Genomic DNA, 16,806 nt, shown 5'->3' with positions numbered 1-16,806 from the left:
TATAATTTTTATTGAATTTTCAAAAAGAATACATGAAAAGATAAAATCTACCCACCCCCCCCTTAACCCCCTCCCCATATATATAGTCCTACCTAAAAGAAAGAAAGAGAAAAAAAAGAGCCGCCTGGGTATTGGAAGGTTTCCACATGCTCTATGGGATTCAAAATAAATTTGGTATAATTATTCGTTATTTTCCCCAAGTAACCAAATTCTTTGTCGGAGCACTTAAATATGACATCCTATCTTTTGTAAATAAGGGCGCCAAATATTCAAGAATGTTAGATAATTATCTCTTAAATTATAAGTAATTTTTTCAAGTGGAATAGAACTAGCCATTTCATTATTCCAACGATCCATACTTAAATACGAATCAGATTTCCAAGTAACTGCTATAGTCTTCTTAGCTACTGCCAATGCAATTTTTATAAATTCTTTCTGATATTTATTCAATTTAAGTTTCGGTTTTATCCCTTCAATATCACCTAATAGAAACAATACAGGGTTATGTGGAAGTTGAATTCCAGTAATTTGTTCCAATAAGACTCTTAAATTTATCCAAAAGTGTTGATTTTAAAACAAGACCAAGTAGAATGTAAAAAAGTACCAATTTCTTGATTACACCGAAAACATTTATCAGATAGATTTGAATTTAATCTATTTATTTTTTGTGGTGTAATATATAATTGGTGTAAAAAATTATATTGTACTAATCTAAGTCAAACATTTATTGTATTTGTCATACTGTCCAGACAAAGTCTTGACCAATTTATTTCATCAATATTAATATTCAGATCTGTTTCCCATTTTTGCTTTGACTTATGGGTTCCTTGTTTAATTGTCTGTTCTTGAATCAAATTATACATACAAGAAATAAATTTTTTAATTTTCCCTTTTTGAATTAAAATTTCAATTTCATTAGTTTTTGGCAAAAACATTGTTTGACCCAGCTTACCTATTAAGTAAGCCCTTAACTGAAAGTAGCAAAAGAAAGTATTATTAGATATTTTATATTTATCCTTTAATTGTTCAAATGACATCAATATACCTCGCTCAAAATAATCTCCTATAAATTTAATCCCTTTTTGGTACCAATTATATAAAAGTTGATTGTCCATTGTAAAAGGAATAAGTCTATTTTGAAACAAAGGTCTCCTTGCTAATAGAGATTTCTGTGTTTCCTTATCAACATTTATCTTATTCCATAGATCAATCAAGTGTGTTAATATAGGAGATTCTTTCTTTTCCCGTATCCATTTAGATTCCCATTTATATATAAAATCTTCAGGTTTATTTTCTCCTATCTTGTCTAGTTCCATTTTAATCCATGCTGGTTTTTGATCATCGAAAAAAGATGCAATAAATCTAAGTTGATTTGCTTTATAGTAATTTTTAAAGTTTGGAAGTTGTAACCCTCCTAACCTAAATTTACATGTCAGTTTTTCCAATGATATTCTTGACATTTTACCTTTCCAAAGAAATTTTCTCACAGATTTATTTAACTCTTGAAAAAATTTCTGTGGCAATTGTATTGGTAATGTTTGAAACAAATACTGTAATCTCGGAAATATATTCATTTTTACAACATTGACTCTACCTACTAATGTTATTGGTAGTATCACCATTTGTCAAGGTCTTCTTGAATTTTTTTCAATAGTGGTAAATAATTAAATTTATATAAATTCTTTACATCACTATCAAGTCTTATACCTAAATACTTTATACCATTTACCGGCCATCTAAATTGGGTTACTAATCGACATTGACTATAGTCTCCTTTAGTAAGAGACAAAATTTCACTTTTATCCCAGTTTATTTTGTAACCTGATACCTTCCCATATTCATCCAATCTAGAAGATAATTTATGTAACGAATGTTGTGGGTTTGTTAAATAGATCAAAACATCATCAGCAAAAAGATTAATTTTATATTCCTCTTGGTTAACTCTAAAACCCATAATATCTGGATCCAATCTAATTAGTTCTGCTAATGGCTCTATCGCCAATACGAATAGAGCAGGTGATAGTGGACAACCTTGTCTAGTTGACCTTTTTAGCTGAAATGGTGTTGAAATTTGAGAGTCTGTCACTACTTTAGCTTTAGGGTTAGAATTTAAAGTTTTAATCCAATTTATAAAAGATGTTCCTAACCCATATTTTTCTAATACTTTAAATAAAAAAATCCCATTCTAATCTATCAAATGCTTTTTCTGCATCCAAAGCTAGTACTATACTTTTCTCATCCCTTTTTTGTGCCAAGTGAATTATACTGAGTAGCCGAGTTACATTATCTGCCAGTTGTCTATTTTTAATAAATCCTGTTTGATCCATATGTATTAATTTTGGTAAATATTTAGATAATCTATTCGATAAAATTTTTGCTATTATTTTATAATCCGTATTCAATAAAGAAATAGGCCTGTATGATGTTAGTTTCATAGGATCTCTGTCCTTTTTTGGCAATACTATTACAATCGCTGTTGAAAAAGATTCTGGAAGTTTATGTATTTTTTCTGCTTGATGTATTAGTTCCATAAAAAGAGGAAATAATAAATCTTTAAATTTTTTATAAAATTCAGGTGGAAAACCATCTTCTCCTGGAGATTTATTACTTTGAAGTGATCCTAAAGCTTCTTCAACTTCTTTTAATGTAAAAGGCATATCTAATCCCCTCTGTTCTTCCAAATTCAATTTTGGAAGAGAAACTTGTGATAAAAACCTTTCTATCTCATTAATATCGTTTTGGGATTCTGATTGATATAATTCAGAATAAAAATTTTTAAAGGTTTCATTTATTTCAAGAGGTTTATAAGATATTTTATTTGCCCTTGTTCTAATTGCATTTATTGTTTTGGAAGCTTGTTCTGTTTTCAACTGCCAGGCAAGAATTTTATGTGCTCTCTCACCTAACTCATAATACCTTTGTTTAGATCTTATAATTGCTTTTTTCGTTCTATATGTCTGAAGTGTATTATATTGTAACTTCTTATTGGCAAGTTGTCTTCTTTTTTCTTCTGACATATATCTTTGTGATTCTTTTTCTATTCTTGTAATCTCTTTTTCCAATAGATCTAGTTCTGCCATATATTCTTTCTTAATTTTAGACGTATAACTTATTATCTGTCCCCTAAGATATGCTTTCATCGCATCCCATAATATAAATTTATCCTCCACTGAATGAAAATTTGTATCCAAAAAAAATTGAATCTGCTTTTTCATAAAATCACAAAAATCTTGACGTTTTAATAATATTGAATTAAATCTCCATCTATAAGCCACTTCCTCCTTATCAGCCATTATTATTGTCATTAATAAAGGAGAATGATCTGATAATATTCTTGCTTTATATTCCATATTTTTCACTCTGTGTTGAATATGCATTGATAATAGAAAAAAATCTATCCTTGAATAAGTTTTATGTCTATGGGAATAGAACGAATAGTCTCTTTCTTTAGGATTGATTCTTCTCCATATATCAATCAAATTTAAATCTTTCATCAATGATAAAGTTAGATTTACTACCTTCGATTTTATAACAGCCTTGGTTGATCTATCTAAGACTGGGTCTAAGCAAAAATTGAAGTCGCCTCCAATTAATATTTTTTCATGTGCATCCGCCAAATTCAAAAAAGTTTCTTGTATGAATTTTGCATCATTTTCATTTGGTGCATAAATATTCATAGAAGTCCATAGTTCGGAAAAAAGTTGACAATGTATAATCACATATCTCCTCGCAGAATCAGTTATTACATTTTGTATCCTAATTGGTAACGTTTTATTGATCAAAATTGCTACTCCCCTCGCTTTTGAATTAAATGAGGCCGCAACAACATTACCCACCCAATCTCTGTTTAGTTTCTGATGTTCTGTTTCTGTTAGGTGCGTTTCCTGTAAAAAAGCTAAATCTATCTTCATTTTTTTAATAGATGTTAAGATTCTTTTTCTTTTCACTGGTCCATTAAGCCCATTAACATTAAAACTCAAAAAATTCAATAAATTAGTCATTATTCTTAACAAAGTTACTCCAATCTAAAACATTACTTGTCTTCTCAACTCTCATAGTTCCTTGGGGAATCACTTTAAACTTCACCATGATGCTATGTGTTCCCCCCCCAACCTTCCAGGCAAAAAGAGAAAAAAAGATAGAAAAAAAAAGAAAAAAACAAAATACCCCCCCCACTAATGTTGTGAATGAAAAGATACACAACACTACCCCCCTCCATTTTACGGGTCGCGGCAAAAGCCACGCTTGCACACATGATTAACGTAGCAATCGATCAGTGCTTCTTCCAGCTCCCCCGCAACAAAAAAAGTTATATATATATATATAAACAAAATTAGTATTATTATTCCCAGCTAATTTCCTCCAGCATTAACCTTTCTTACCCCCCTCATATAATTAATACTATATTTATACATTCATCCAGCTTCAAAAATCCAACAAATCCATTCTTAAACCCAATCTTCATCTTCAATCTATCTCGCTCTCCTGAGTTTGTTCTTGTATCTGGTGAATATTCAGAGAATCTTGCACAAACTGCTCTGCTTTCTGGTAGTCATCAAAAAATCTTTTTTCTCCACCAGACAAAAAAATCTTCAAAGTTGCAGGATAACGCAGTATAAATTGATAACCATGCTCCCATAGGGTTTTTTTCACTGGATTAAACTTCTTCCTTTTCTTCAAAAGTTCGTAACTTATATCAGGGTAGAAAAAAACTCTTTTCCCTTTAATTATCAATGGCCCTTTTCTATCTTTGGCAGCTCAAACAGCCGCCTGTAGAATCCTTTCCTTGTCTTGAAATCTTAAGAATTTTATTAAAATCGATCGTGGATATTGGTCATCTTTTGGTTTTGGTCTTAAAGCTCTATGTGCCCGCTCAATTTCAATTGATCGAGCCTCCTCTCCCATTTGCAAAACCTCCGGGATCCATCTTTGAAAAAATTCTATTGGCTTTTCTCCTTCCATACCTTCTGTAAGACCAACAATTTTTATATTATTACGTCTACTGAAATTTTCCAACATGTCCACTTTCTCCAAGAGTCGGTTTCTTTCCGAGTTCCAGACAAGCAAATCATTTTCTGTTTTTTCCACTCTATCATTCATAAGCCCCATTTCTCTTTCCATCTTCTGAAGCTTCTTTTCCATTTTGTCCTGTCTTTCCATAACTTTATTATAGCATCTCTTCGTATCTCTAAGCTCTTCTCTTACTTTCCTTAATTCAGCCGTTGATCGCAATACAGCCTCTCTTATGTCTCTATCATCTCCTTTACTTCCACTCGCTTCCAATTCTTCCTCCTCTTCTTCATCTGTGTTCTCTGCAGAATCCAGTTCTGACTCTGAGTCATTTTCAATTGCAGTGGGTGTCGGTTCTTGTAGTTTGCGTTGTGTCGATTTGTGCATGCGCTCTTCTTTGCGCATGCGCAATTCCGTTGTCTTCTTCGGAACAACCTCTGCCACCGCCATTGCTCCCTGTTCTACCGAAGGAGATCCAACCTGAGTCCGAGGCTCCATCGTTGCAGTAGGCCCTTTTTTCTTCCCGTCTCGCGGCTGCTTCGCAACAGCAGACTTCTTTTGTTGCGGTTTTGGAGGCATACCGTAAAGTAATCTTACAAAGTTTATAAATAGTTTTCAAAAAATATTTACCAACTTTGCTTTATTTAAATGGTACTTTACTGATTTGTTGCGGGAGAGCTGAATTTACACGTCTCAATCCCACGTCATCACGTGACACCCCCCCCAGGCACTTCTCTTCTGAAATGTAATAGACAAAATTGTGCACTCCAAATTTGGTTGCTTTATTTTTAAGCTCTTAGCAGAACCACTAAAGACATTTTTTCAACAATTCTGATATTGTACTTAGTTTTTCAACCTCATCATAATAGCTTTCTAATGTGACTAGTATTGTCAAGCTATTATTTCCTCTCAAACTATCCAATACCACTGCTAAACCTTTCACTACTGACTTATTTTTGCCAGCATACAATATTTTACATTCAGTGCCAAATACAATACTGACCCAAATCCATTTTTGAAATACTGACTACATCTCCTGCTCTCTGGAAGATATCCATTTTGCCTTTAATTTACAGTGAAAGTTAGATAATTTTTGTCACAATAGCAAACATACAGCTAATCTTTTAGATCTAAATAAAGGTATAAAAGCTGCTGCCACACACTAAATGAACTGCAGTTTTGCTTTAGAGAAGGAATCCAAATGGTAAGATGGAAGCCAGGTCAAGTGAAAGCTCACTAACTAGTTTTCTTTTTCATATATAACCTACTTTTGTAGCATAGTAATTTTTATACTTTGCACAGTACTGCTTCCACAAAACAATAAATTTCATGACAAATATCGATGATAATGAACCTAATTCTGATTCTAATGAAAGAAGTGAAGCAAACAAATACAAGTGATTACATAAACTGAACTATCTGTTTTTTTAAACAAGGTAGTACTTCAAATTGATGCAAATCCCACAAGTAGTATTAATGTGTCTTGGCAAGCACAACTCTGAAGTGCCTTTAGAATTAACCTAAAACAAAGATACAAGAATTATCAACACTACTTACGCATTAAGGTAGGAACATGCTTTTCTGCAACCTGTTCTGTAAACAATTTTATGAGGTCATCTCTCAAATCTCTGTTAAGTTTGGTTTCAATGTAAAATTTGTTCTGCAAAGTGAGAAAAAAGTTGTCAGCAGGATTCAATGTTATAAGTAAAAAGAGCAATTTTGAAAGTGGCTCATTAATATGGGCCTCTGACTTATAACTGGCATACATTTCAGAAGTTCTGGAATTTTCTGCATGACTTTCTAGCCATTGATTTATGAAAGTTCAAAGTAAATTTATTAACACGGTACATAGAGGCAGAGATTTATTTTCTTGCAGGCACACTCAGAAAATCCAAGAACCAAAACAGAATCAATGAAAGACTGCACTCAATAGGATGGGCAGATAATCAATGTGCAAAAGACAACAATGTGCAAATACAAAAGGAAAAAGAAATAATAATAATAAATAAATAAGAAATAAATATCAAGAACATGAAATGAAGAGTCCTTGAAAGTGAGTCCATAGGTTGTAGGAACAGTTCAGTGATGGGGCAAGTGGAGTTATCCACTGATTCAAGAGCCTAATGGTTGAGTGGTAATAACTGTTCCTGAACCTGGTGGTGAGAGTCCTGAGGCTCCTGCACCTCCTTCCTGATGCAGCAGTGACATAAGTCAAGCAGACATTTGCTTCCTTTAATTGCCTCACTACTTCATGCCAGTCCATTATATTGCCCATGAACAACAGTTTGGCCAACAATAACAGTGATTAACTCCACAGCTCTTCAAGTTTTGTACTCATTTCCCCAATACCATCCAGAAAAGGCATTCAATGTATTGACTCATGGGTTGAGTGACCAGTAAATATTTAGCATGATGTTTCTTTAGCTTTATTCGATGTGAAGGCATTAGATATGCAAGATGCAGAGCAAATACTGAACATTCTGATATGAGTTTGTCGTTTTATTTATTACGGAGTGCAGAACAGGCCTTTCCAGCCCTTCGGAGTTGTGCTGCCCAACGAGCCCTGATTTAACCCAGCCTAATCACAGGACATTTTATAAACCTACTAACCAGTACGTCTTTGGATTATGGGAGGAAATTGGAGAAGCTATAAAAACCCACACATACCATGGTTAAGACGTACAGCCTCCTTACAGATGACTCCAGAATTGAACTTTGAACTCCAATACCGAGCTGTAATACCGTCACGCTAACCGCTACACTACCGTGGCAATCTCCACCATCTTGTCTTACCATAGTGTTGGGCAAAGAGACTAGAATGTTAGCTAAGAGTTTTAATTATATCCAGGATCTGAAAATTATATCAGGGCATCAAAGGTTACAAGGAAAAGACAGGAGAATGGGGTTGAAAGGGATAATAAATCAGCTATAATGGAATGGCAGAACAGAGTCGATTGGCTAAATGGCCTAATTCTGCTCCAAGGTCTTTGGCTTTGCTTGACTAATCTGTGGAATATACTTAAATCTTGTAAACAAATCCCAAGTTGTTGAAGGGGACTTTGCAGGTTCAACTAAACAGGAACTTCCCAAATCTTCTCTGGTGCCTGGGAGAAAACGACAAATTTCTTTGCTCAGATGTGCGGCAAGCTTACTAGATGTAAAGAGCCAGATTCTCATTAAAGAAACATTTGAATTTTTATACAATGAAAGTGATTTTACTTGTGTAGATATGAAATTTGAATCTGCTTTCCCATTTGCCAAAACTATGTTACACCTTTAACAACTTAGATTCAACATTCCTGCACAAACTATAGCTATAACTTTATAGAAAGTATGCTGACTGGCTGCATTACAGCCTGTACGGGACACCAATGCCTGAGTGGAAAATCCTACAAAAGCTAATGGATTTGGCCCAGTACATCATGGGTAAAACCCTCCCATCCATTCAGCAAATCTAAATTAAACTAGACAAAGGGCTGACCCGTTGGGGCACCCTTTGAGAGAAGGGTAGTGCAGTCTGATATGAGCAGAATGAACATTAAATTTTCCTGAATACTATTGGTATTGCTTTGCTTTGTAAACCTCAGTTTATTAGCAGAATGTGACCCCTTAAAATCCCTCCCCCTCCCTTCCCCATCCCAGTTTCACTCTGCCCCCTCCCCCAGCTGCCTATCACCTCCCTCATGGTTCCGCCTCCTTCTACTACCCATTGTGCTTTCCCCTATTCCTTCTTCCCCTCTCCTACCTATCCCTTCCCGGCTTCCCCTCCGCCACCCCTTTATCTTTCCCCTTACTGGTTTTTCACCTGGCACCTACCAGCCTTCTCCTTCCCACCCTCACCCCACCTTATTTATAGGGTCTCTTCCCCCTCTCTCTTCAGTCCTGACGAAGGGTTCTGGCCGAAACATTGACTGTTCTTTTCCACGGATGCTGCCCAACCTGCTGAGTTCCTCCAGCGTGTTGTGAGTGTTGCTTTGACCCCAGCATCTGCAGAGTATTTTGTGCCCTCGAAATAGAGCTGCCCTGCCCTTTTGCTCCAGTAGGTGTCGCTGCTGAGGCTGGCTGTGCGCATGTGTCGGACTGTCGCGTCCCGATTACCATGGTGGCCGATCGGCTCTTGGGTGAAAGCCAGCCTGTTGATTTTTGGTGAATAAGCAATTTTATACAAATATATAACCCTGAACTTTGCCTGCATTCTGTAATTTAGCGCATTTTAATTTGATTTAGCCAAAAAGTGTGCCGCTGTAATGTAGTGTTTGCGCTGACTGGAGGTCACAAACAGACAGACAGAGCATGACAGTTTCAGTAGTATATAGATGCCTGTTTCTCGTTGCTGCCATCAGGTAGAAGGTACAAGTGCATCACCAGGTTCCAGAACAGTTACTACCCCTCAACCATCAGGCTTTTGAACAAAAGGGGATAACTACACTCATTTAAGGATTCATTTATCTTATTTTATGCTGTTATTTGTTGCTATTTAATTGTATCTGTATTTGCACAGTTTGCTGTCCATTGGTCCTGCTTACAGTTACTATTCTATAGATTTGTAAAGTATGCCCACAGAATAAGAATCTCAGTGTTGTATGTGGTGACATGAATGTACTCTGATAATAAATTTTACTTTGATTAGAATTCTGATAAAGCCCAAGAATGGGTGTGAAAGACTTCACACTACACAAAGATTAAAAGACTAAAACTAAACGAATTTCTACTGTATAATTCTAGATTTCAAACATCCAGAATTAATTTACCTGTATCATAACACAGATGAAATGATAACGTTTAGTTTTAGAAAGATTAACATCTTGATGTGATTAATTAAAGGTACATGATTGTGTTTAGACATTGAACTCTTTGACCCTATTCTGCTATTCTACTAGAACATGCCCTATTGTACTGCAGAAGATTTAAACAAATTGTAGGAAAATTAACGTAGGTGCACATAAGATAATGGGTGCCTAACTAATGACTGGCTATATGAAATCATATGACCTCTCCATTGTCACATTAACAACAGACTTTTAAAGACCTAGCAAAGAGAAAGATTTTCATACTTGACTTCAGGGGACTTTCTTCAACATCAAATAGTGGTATCAAATTATCCTATCAGCAATAGTTTCTTCATTAGTACTTTAAACATTTCCTTCCTTTTGACTACTCAGTACTACAAATTCTTTTTTTAAAAAGCACAAGGTAGGGTGCCAGTTCTACCAGTCTGTTAACGTACTGTAGTTCAAAAATTTGACAAATGCATCCGGGCCATCTTGTTCCCAGATATCCGTAAGAACTCCAAAAATCTCATTGGAGGATCAGAGGTGGAGTGGGTTAGCAGCTTTAAATTCCTAGGTATTATTATTTTGGACGACCTATCCGGGGCAACATGTAAATGCAATTACAAAGAAAACAAAGCTATTTTCTTAGAAGTTTGTGGAGACTCAGCATGACACCTAAAACTCTGATAAACCTAGAGATGTGCAGTAGAAAGTAAATTGACAGGCTGCATCATAGCCTGGTATGAAAATACCAATGCCTTTGAATGGAACTTCAACTCTCCCAACTATTGAACACATCTACATGAAAAGCAGCATCCATCTTCAGGGATCCCCACCACCCAGGTCCTGCTGGAAGGAGGTACAGGAGCCTCAAGACTCACGCCACTAGGTTCAGGAACAGTTATTAGCCCTCAGCTATCAGACTCTTCAACCAAAAAGGATACCTTCACTCAACCTCACTTGCTCCATCATTGAAACTTTCCCACAACCAATGATCTCACTTTCAAGGACCTCTTCATCTCATGTTCTCGATATTTATTGCTTATTTATTTATTATTATTGTTTCTTCTTCTTGCATTGCACAGTTTATTGCTTCTGTACTTTGGCTGAACACTCTAATTGGGCGGTCTTTCATTGATTCTGTTAATAATTATTTTTCTATAGATTTGCTGTGTATACCAAAAAGAAGATGAATCTCAAGGTTGTACATGGTGACATATATGTATTTTGATAATAAAATTTACTTTGAAATCGGGCTTCGATGCCTGTACATTTTATGGACCATCAGAATACAGTTCATGTTACTTTACAGAATATTTGCATTTTTGTAATAAAATTTGACACCTTTGCCTTTGAAACACATTATGTTTGAGCAAAGAAAGGAATAGAGCAAAAGGATTTTAAAACTGCACTACAGATGAAGACTTCAAGATCCAAATCAATTGCAAGCAATCTGAAATAATCAACAAGTACTTTTTTTTTCTGAGCCTTGCAGACTGAAAGGTTTACTAGAGCTTGTAGCCGCTGCAGTATTTGGATTCGGCACTGACATGCAAAAGAAGGATTGTGTCAGTTTGGTGAATGCAGCAGGCCAGGCAGCACCTCTAGGAAGAGGTACAGTCGACGTTTCGGGCCGAGACCCTTCGTCAGGACTAACTGAAGGAAGAGCTAACGAGATTCTTTACTATCTCTTATTAGCTCTTCCTTCAGTTAGTCCCGACGAAGGGTCTCGGCCCAAAACGTCGACTGTACCTCTTCCTAGAGATGCTGCCTGGCCTGCTGCATTCACCAGCAACTTTGATGTGTGTTGCTTGAATTTCCAGCATCTGCAGAATTCCTCGTGTTTGTGTCAGTTTGGAGTGAGGTACAATAAAGAGCTCATAAGTCAAGCAAAACTATAAATGGAGGAAAAAAATAAGCTCAAATTCCAACTTCTTACAAAAGAAGTTACAATGAACAGTTCACTGTAATTTGCAAATTGTTGAATATCACACTTCTGACTGTCTCAAAATCACAATAACCTTCTACTTGGGAATGCAGGAAAAACACATTGTCTTAAAAGAGATTTAAACTGCAAGTCAGTAGTCCTGCAATACTCACTCTATTCTACAAACTAACAATGATCTGATATTACATGGGATCAAAGAGTTGAACAATATTGTCCTTGTGGCCATTCCCCTCAATAATACGTATGCTGCTTTGGATAGTGTTAAGGGGCTGATCATTGGGGGAAGCTACAGGGACTGGGTCTTCGGCACTGAGTCTGGTGTAGTAACTCAGAAGGGAAGAGGAGAGAAGATGGCTGCAGTAGTGATAGGGGAATCCAGAGCAAGAGAAACAGAGACAAGATCCTGTGGGCGTGATAGAGACAGCCGGATGGTAAGTTGCCTCCCAGGTGCCAGGGTCAAGGATGTCTCAGATTGGGTCCATGGGATTCTGAAGGGGGGAGGGTGAGCAGCCAGATGTCTTGGTACATATTGGCACTAAAGGTGTGTGTGTGTGTGTGTGACCTCCGTCAGTCGTGGTCGACCATGGGTACTGCACCTCTGGTAGTCACTGGTTCGTTGAGCAGCGTCGACTGTGGCTATTGAGGCCGATCCTGGAACAGCAGGCTCTGCCACAGTTGCTGCATGCGTTACGTCATGGAATTGTTGTCCACTGTCTGCTGTGCTCTCCACTCCTCAAACTGACTCAGGATCACTCTTTCGCCTTGCACTAGGTTTTGCTGAAGAGCACCTCGCCATTTGTTGCAGTCATCTGCTGTATCCTCCTAGCACTGTGTTGATTTTTAAGGCTTTCATGTTGCGCTTGCAGAGGTCCTTGAAGCGAAGCTGGGGTCTACCAACGTTCCTCCTGCCTGTTGCTAGTTCTCCGTAGAGGGTGTCCTTTGGCAGTCTACCATCCTTCATACGACGGACGTGGCCCAGCCAGCACAGTCTGTGTTGTCTTAACAGCATGAACATTGTGGGAAGTCCAGCGCGGGAGAGGACCTCAGAGTTTGGGACGTTGTCTCTCCAGGTGATGCTGAGGATGCGGCGAAGACTGTGCAGGTGAAAACTATTGAGTTTCCTCTCCTGCTTAGAGCAGATGGTCCAAGTCTCACTACCATACAGGAGGGTGCTGATAATGCATGCACTGTACAGAGCAGTCTTAGTCTTTGTAGCGAGTTTCGGATTCTCCCAGACCCACGAGGAGAGTTGAGCAAGGATCAATGCTTTCTTTTCTTTTTAAATCTTTTTATTAAGTAAGTATACAAAAAGGTAAGCCATATAGACACTAATACATTGTTAAAATATAATAAAATTACAGAAGATATTAATACAAAAAAAAACTACAATGTAATTTAAACATAATATACCAAGGTAACATAATAATATACTAATTTTATATATATATCAATAGAGAAAAAGAAAAAAAAACCCCCAAAAAAAACCCACCGTGCAACTAACTAAAAGCAAAGCAAAGCAATGGGCTAACTTGAAACCAAACAGAGTTAAACTTAAAATCACGTCCTCAATCCCGACCTCCATTAAAAACAGTGAAAAAAAACAAGGGTATATATTACATTAAATGAAAATATTGAATAAAAGATCTCCAAATCTGTTCAAATTTAAAAGAGGAGTCATAAAGGTTGCTTCTAATTTTCTCCAAGTTCAAGCATAATATCGTCTGAGAAAACCAAAAAAAGGTAGTTGGAGCATTAAGCTCTTTCCAATGTTGTAAGATACATCTTTTCGCCATTAAAGTAAGAAATGCAATCATTCTACGGGCTGAAGGGGAGAGATTACTGGAAATTTTAGGTAGTCCAAAGATAGCAGTAATAGGGTGAGGAGAGATATCTATATTCAATACCTTGGAGATAATATTAAAAATGTCTCTCCAAAAAGTTTCCAAAGTAGGGCAAGACCAAAACATATGAGTTAAAGAGGCTATCTGCCCCGGACATCTATCACAAAAAGGATTAATATGAGAATAAAAGCGCGCTAACTTATCTTTGGACATATGTGCTCTATGAACAACTTTAAATTGAATTAGGGAATGTTTAGCACAGATAGAGGAAGTATTGACTAATTGTAAAATCTGCCCCCAGTCATCCACAGAAATGGTAAACCCCAATTCCTGTTCCCAATCTACCCTAATCTTATCAAATGGAGCTTTCCTAAGTTTCATAATAATATTATAAATCATAGCTGATGCACCTTTCTGACATGGATTAAGGTTGATTATAGTATCTAAAATGTATGTAGGAGGGAGCATTGGAAAGGAAGAAAGTATAGTACTTAGAAAATTTCTAACTTGTAAATATCTAAAAAAATGTATTCTTGATAAGTTATATTTATTAGATAATTGTTCAAAAGACATAAGGGAACCATCTAAAAATAAATCCAAAAACCGTGAAATACCCTTAGTCTTCCAAATTTGAAAAGCACGATCCGTAAAAGAGGGAGGAAAAAATATGTTACCTAATATAGGAATCACTAACCCAAATTGATTAAGATCAAAAAATTTTCTGAATTGAAACCAAATACGCAAGGTATATTTAATTATCGGGTTAGACACCTGTTTAAGGCGTTTCCAATCAAAAGGAAGAGAGGAACCTAAGATGGAGCCAAGTGTAAAACCCTGAACAGATTGTAATTCCAATACTACCCATTTAGGAATGGATTGTATATCCTGGTCCAGTAACCAAAATTTCATATGTCGAATATTAATTGCCCAATAATAAAATCTAAAGTTAGGTAATGCTAAGCCTCCATCTCTCTTAGCTTTCTGCAAATGTATTTTACCCAGTCTCGGGTTTTTGTTCTGCCAAATAAATGAAGAAATTTTAGAGTCAACTTTGTCAAAAAAAGATTTTGGAACAAAGATTGGTAATGCCTGAAATATATATAAAAATTTTGGCAAAAAATCATCTTAACTGCGTTAATACGACCAATCAAAGTTAAATACAAAGGAAGCCATTTAGATGAAAGTTGAATAATATGGTCTATTAATGGTAAAAAGTTAGTCTTAAATAAATCTTTGTATTTACAAGTAATTTTAATCCCAAGATATGAAAAATAATTATTAATCAATTTAAATGGAAATTTATAATATAAGGGAAGTTGTTTATTAATCGGAAAGAGTTCACTCTTACTAAGATTTAATTTATAACCTGAAAAAAGACCAAATTGTGCTAATAACTCTAAAACAGCCGGGATGAATTTTTGAGGATTAGAAATATATAAAAGTAAATCATCAGCATAGAGTGATAATTTATGGGACTTTAAGCCCCGAGTTATCCCAGTAATATTTGGAGATTCTCGAATGGCAATTGCAAGAGGTTCTAATGCAATATCAAATAATAAAGGACTAAGAGGACAGCCTTGTCGAGTACCTCGAAAAAGAGGGAAAAAAGGTGAACTTAAAGAGTTAGTACGGACCGAGGCCACAGGAGAATAATATAAGAGTTTAATCCAGGATATAAATTTCAAACTGAAATTAAACCTTTCAAGCACCTTAAATAAATAAGGCCATTCTACTCTATCAAAAGCTTTCTCGGCATCTAAAGAGATAACACACTCAGGAACATTTTGTGAGGGAGTATAAACGATATCTAACAGTGTACGAATATTATAAAAAGAGTAACGACCTTTAATAAAACCCGTTTGGTCTTCCGAAATAATAGAGGGAAGTACTTTTTCTAATCTATTTGCTAATAACTTAGAAAAAACTTTAGAATCAACATTTAATAAAGATATTGGTCTATAAGATGCACATTGAGCAGGATCTTTATCCTTCTTTAATATTAAAGAGATTGACGCTCTATTAAAAGATTCAGGAAGTTTACCAAGTTTCAATGAAGCCTCAAAAACCCTACAGAGCCAAGGGATTAATGAAGGAGCAAAGCATTTATAAAATTCTACGGTAAACCCATCAGGGCCAGGAGCTTTCCCCAAATTCATAGAGAAAATAACATTCTTAATCTCATCCATGGTAATAGAAGTATCTAACATAGAAGCCATATCCTGTGAAATCTCAGGGAAGTCTAAATTATCTAAAAAATCATTCATATATTTAGAATCTCGAGGAGACTCTGATTGATATAAGGAAGAGTAAAAATCACAGAAGGTTTGATTAATCCCCACATGATCAACTATTAGTCGATCATTTTGGTTATAAATCTGATTAATTTGAGATTTAGCATACTTAGACTTCAATTGATTAGCCAACAGTTTACCAATTTTGTCACTGTGTACATAAAATTCACTTCTTGTTTTCTTTAATTGATTTACAATCGAGGACGAGAGTAATAAACTGTGTTCCATTTGAAGTTCAGTTCTTTGTTTATATAACTCCTCAGAAGGAGCTATAACATATTTCTTATAGCAAGGATCAATGCTGCTTTGCCGATACGCTTATTGATTTCAGCATCAAGGGAGAGAACGTTGCTAATGGTCGACCCCAAGTATGTGAACTCATGGACCACTTCTAGATCGTAATTGTCGATGGTAATGACTGGTGTCTCCACTACGTTCTGGGCAAGGACATTTGTTTTCTTTAAGCTGATGGTAAGCCCGAAGTCCTTGCATGCCTTAGAGAAGCGGTCCATGAGAGTTTGTAGTTGCGGTTGGTGTGCGAGGTTATAGCAGCGTCATCGGAAAAGAGCATGTCACTTATTAATATCTTTCGTACCTTTGTTCTTGCTCTCAGGCGCGCAGGGTTGAACAGCCACCCATCTGACCTGGTGTGCATGTAGATGCCTTCTGTCGACGTCCAAAACGCGTGCTTCAATAGCAGAAAGAAAATGCTGAATAATGTTGGGGCCAACATGCATCCTTGTTTGACTCCACTACGAATAGCGAAGGGTTCTATGAGCTGCCATTGTACTGAACAGTAACCCTCATGTCGTCATGGAATGACTTGATGATACTTTGGAGTTTCGGAGGACAACCGGTTTTGAGGAGAATCTGAAAGAGCCCATCCCTGCTGACAAGGTCGAATGCCTTGGTCAAGTCGATGAAAGTGACATAGCGGGGTTTCT

The 16,806-nt window shown here is 36.2% G+C and overlaps 1 protein-coding gene across 2 annotated transcripts in view; it reads right to left on the bottom strand.

Annotated features, from left to right (window-relative positions):
- The window catches only part of cacul1 (CDK2 associated cullin domain 1), a 173,743-nt gene that overhangs the window by 61,984 nt on the left and 94,953 nt on the right, over positions 1–16,806 (bottom strand). For both annotated transcript variants that reach the window (XM_063072081.1, XM_063072082.1), the window contains one exon: positions 6,568–6,670. In XM_063072081.1, the coding sequence (XP_062928151.1) occupies positions 6,568–6,670 (103 nt within the window). The remainder of the gene's footprint in view (positions 1–6,567; positions 6,671–16,806) is intronic.

This window comes from Mobula hypostoma, chromosome 19 (genome assembly GCF_963921235.1).
Source record: "Mobula hypostoma chromosome 19, sMobHyp1.1, whole genome shotgun sequence".
Classification (NCBI taxonomy): Eukaryota; Metazoa; Chordata; class Chondrichthyes; order Myliobatiformes; family Myliobatidae; genus Mobula; species Mobula hypostoma.
Note: the sequence above shows the minus strand (reverse complement) of the source record. Positions and strands in the feature narration are given on the sequence as shown.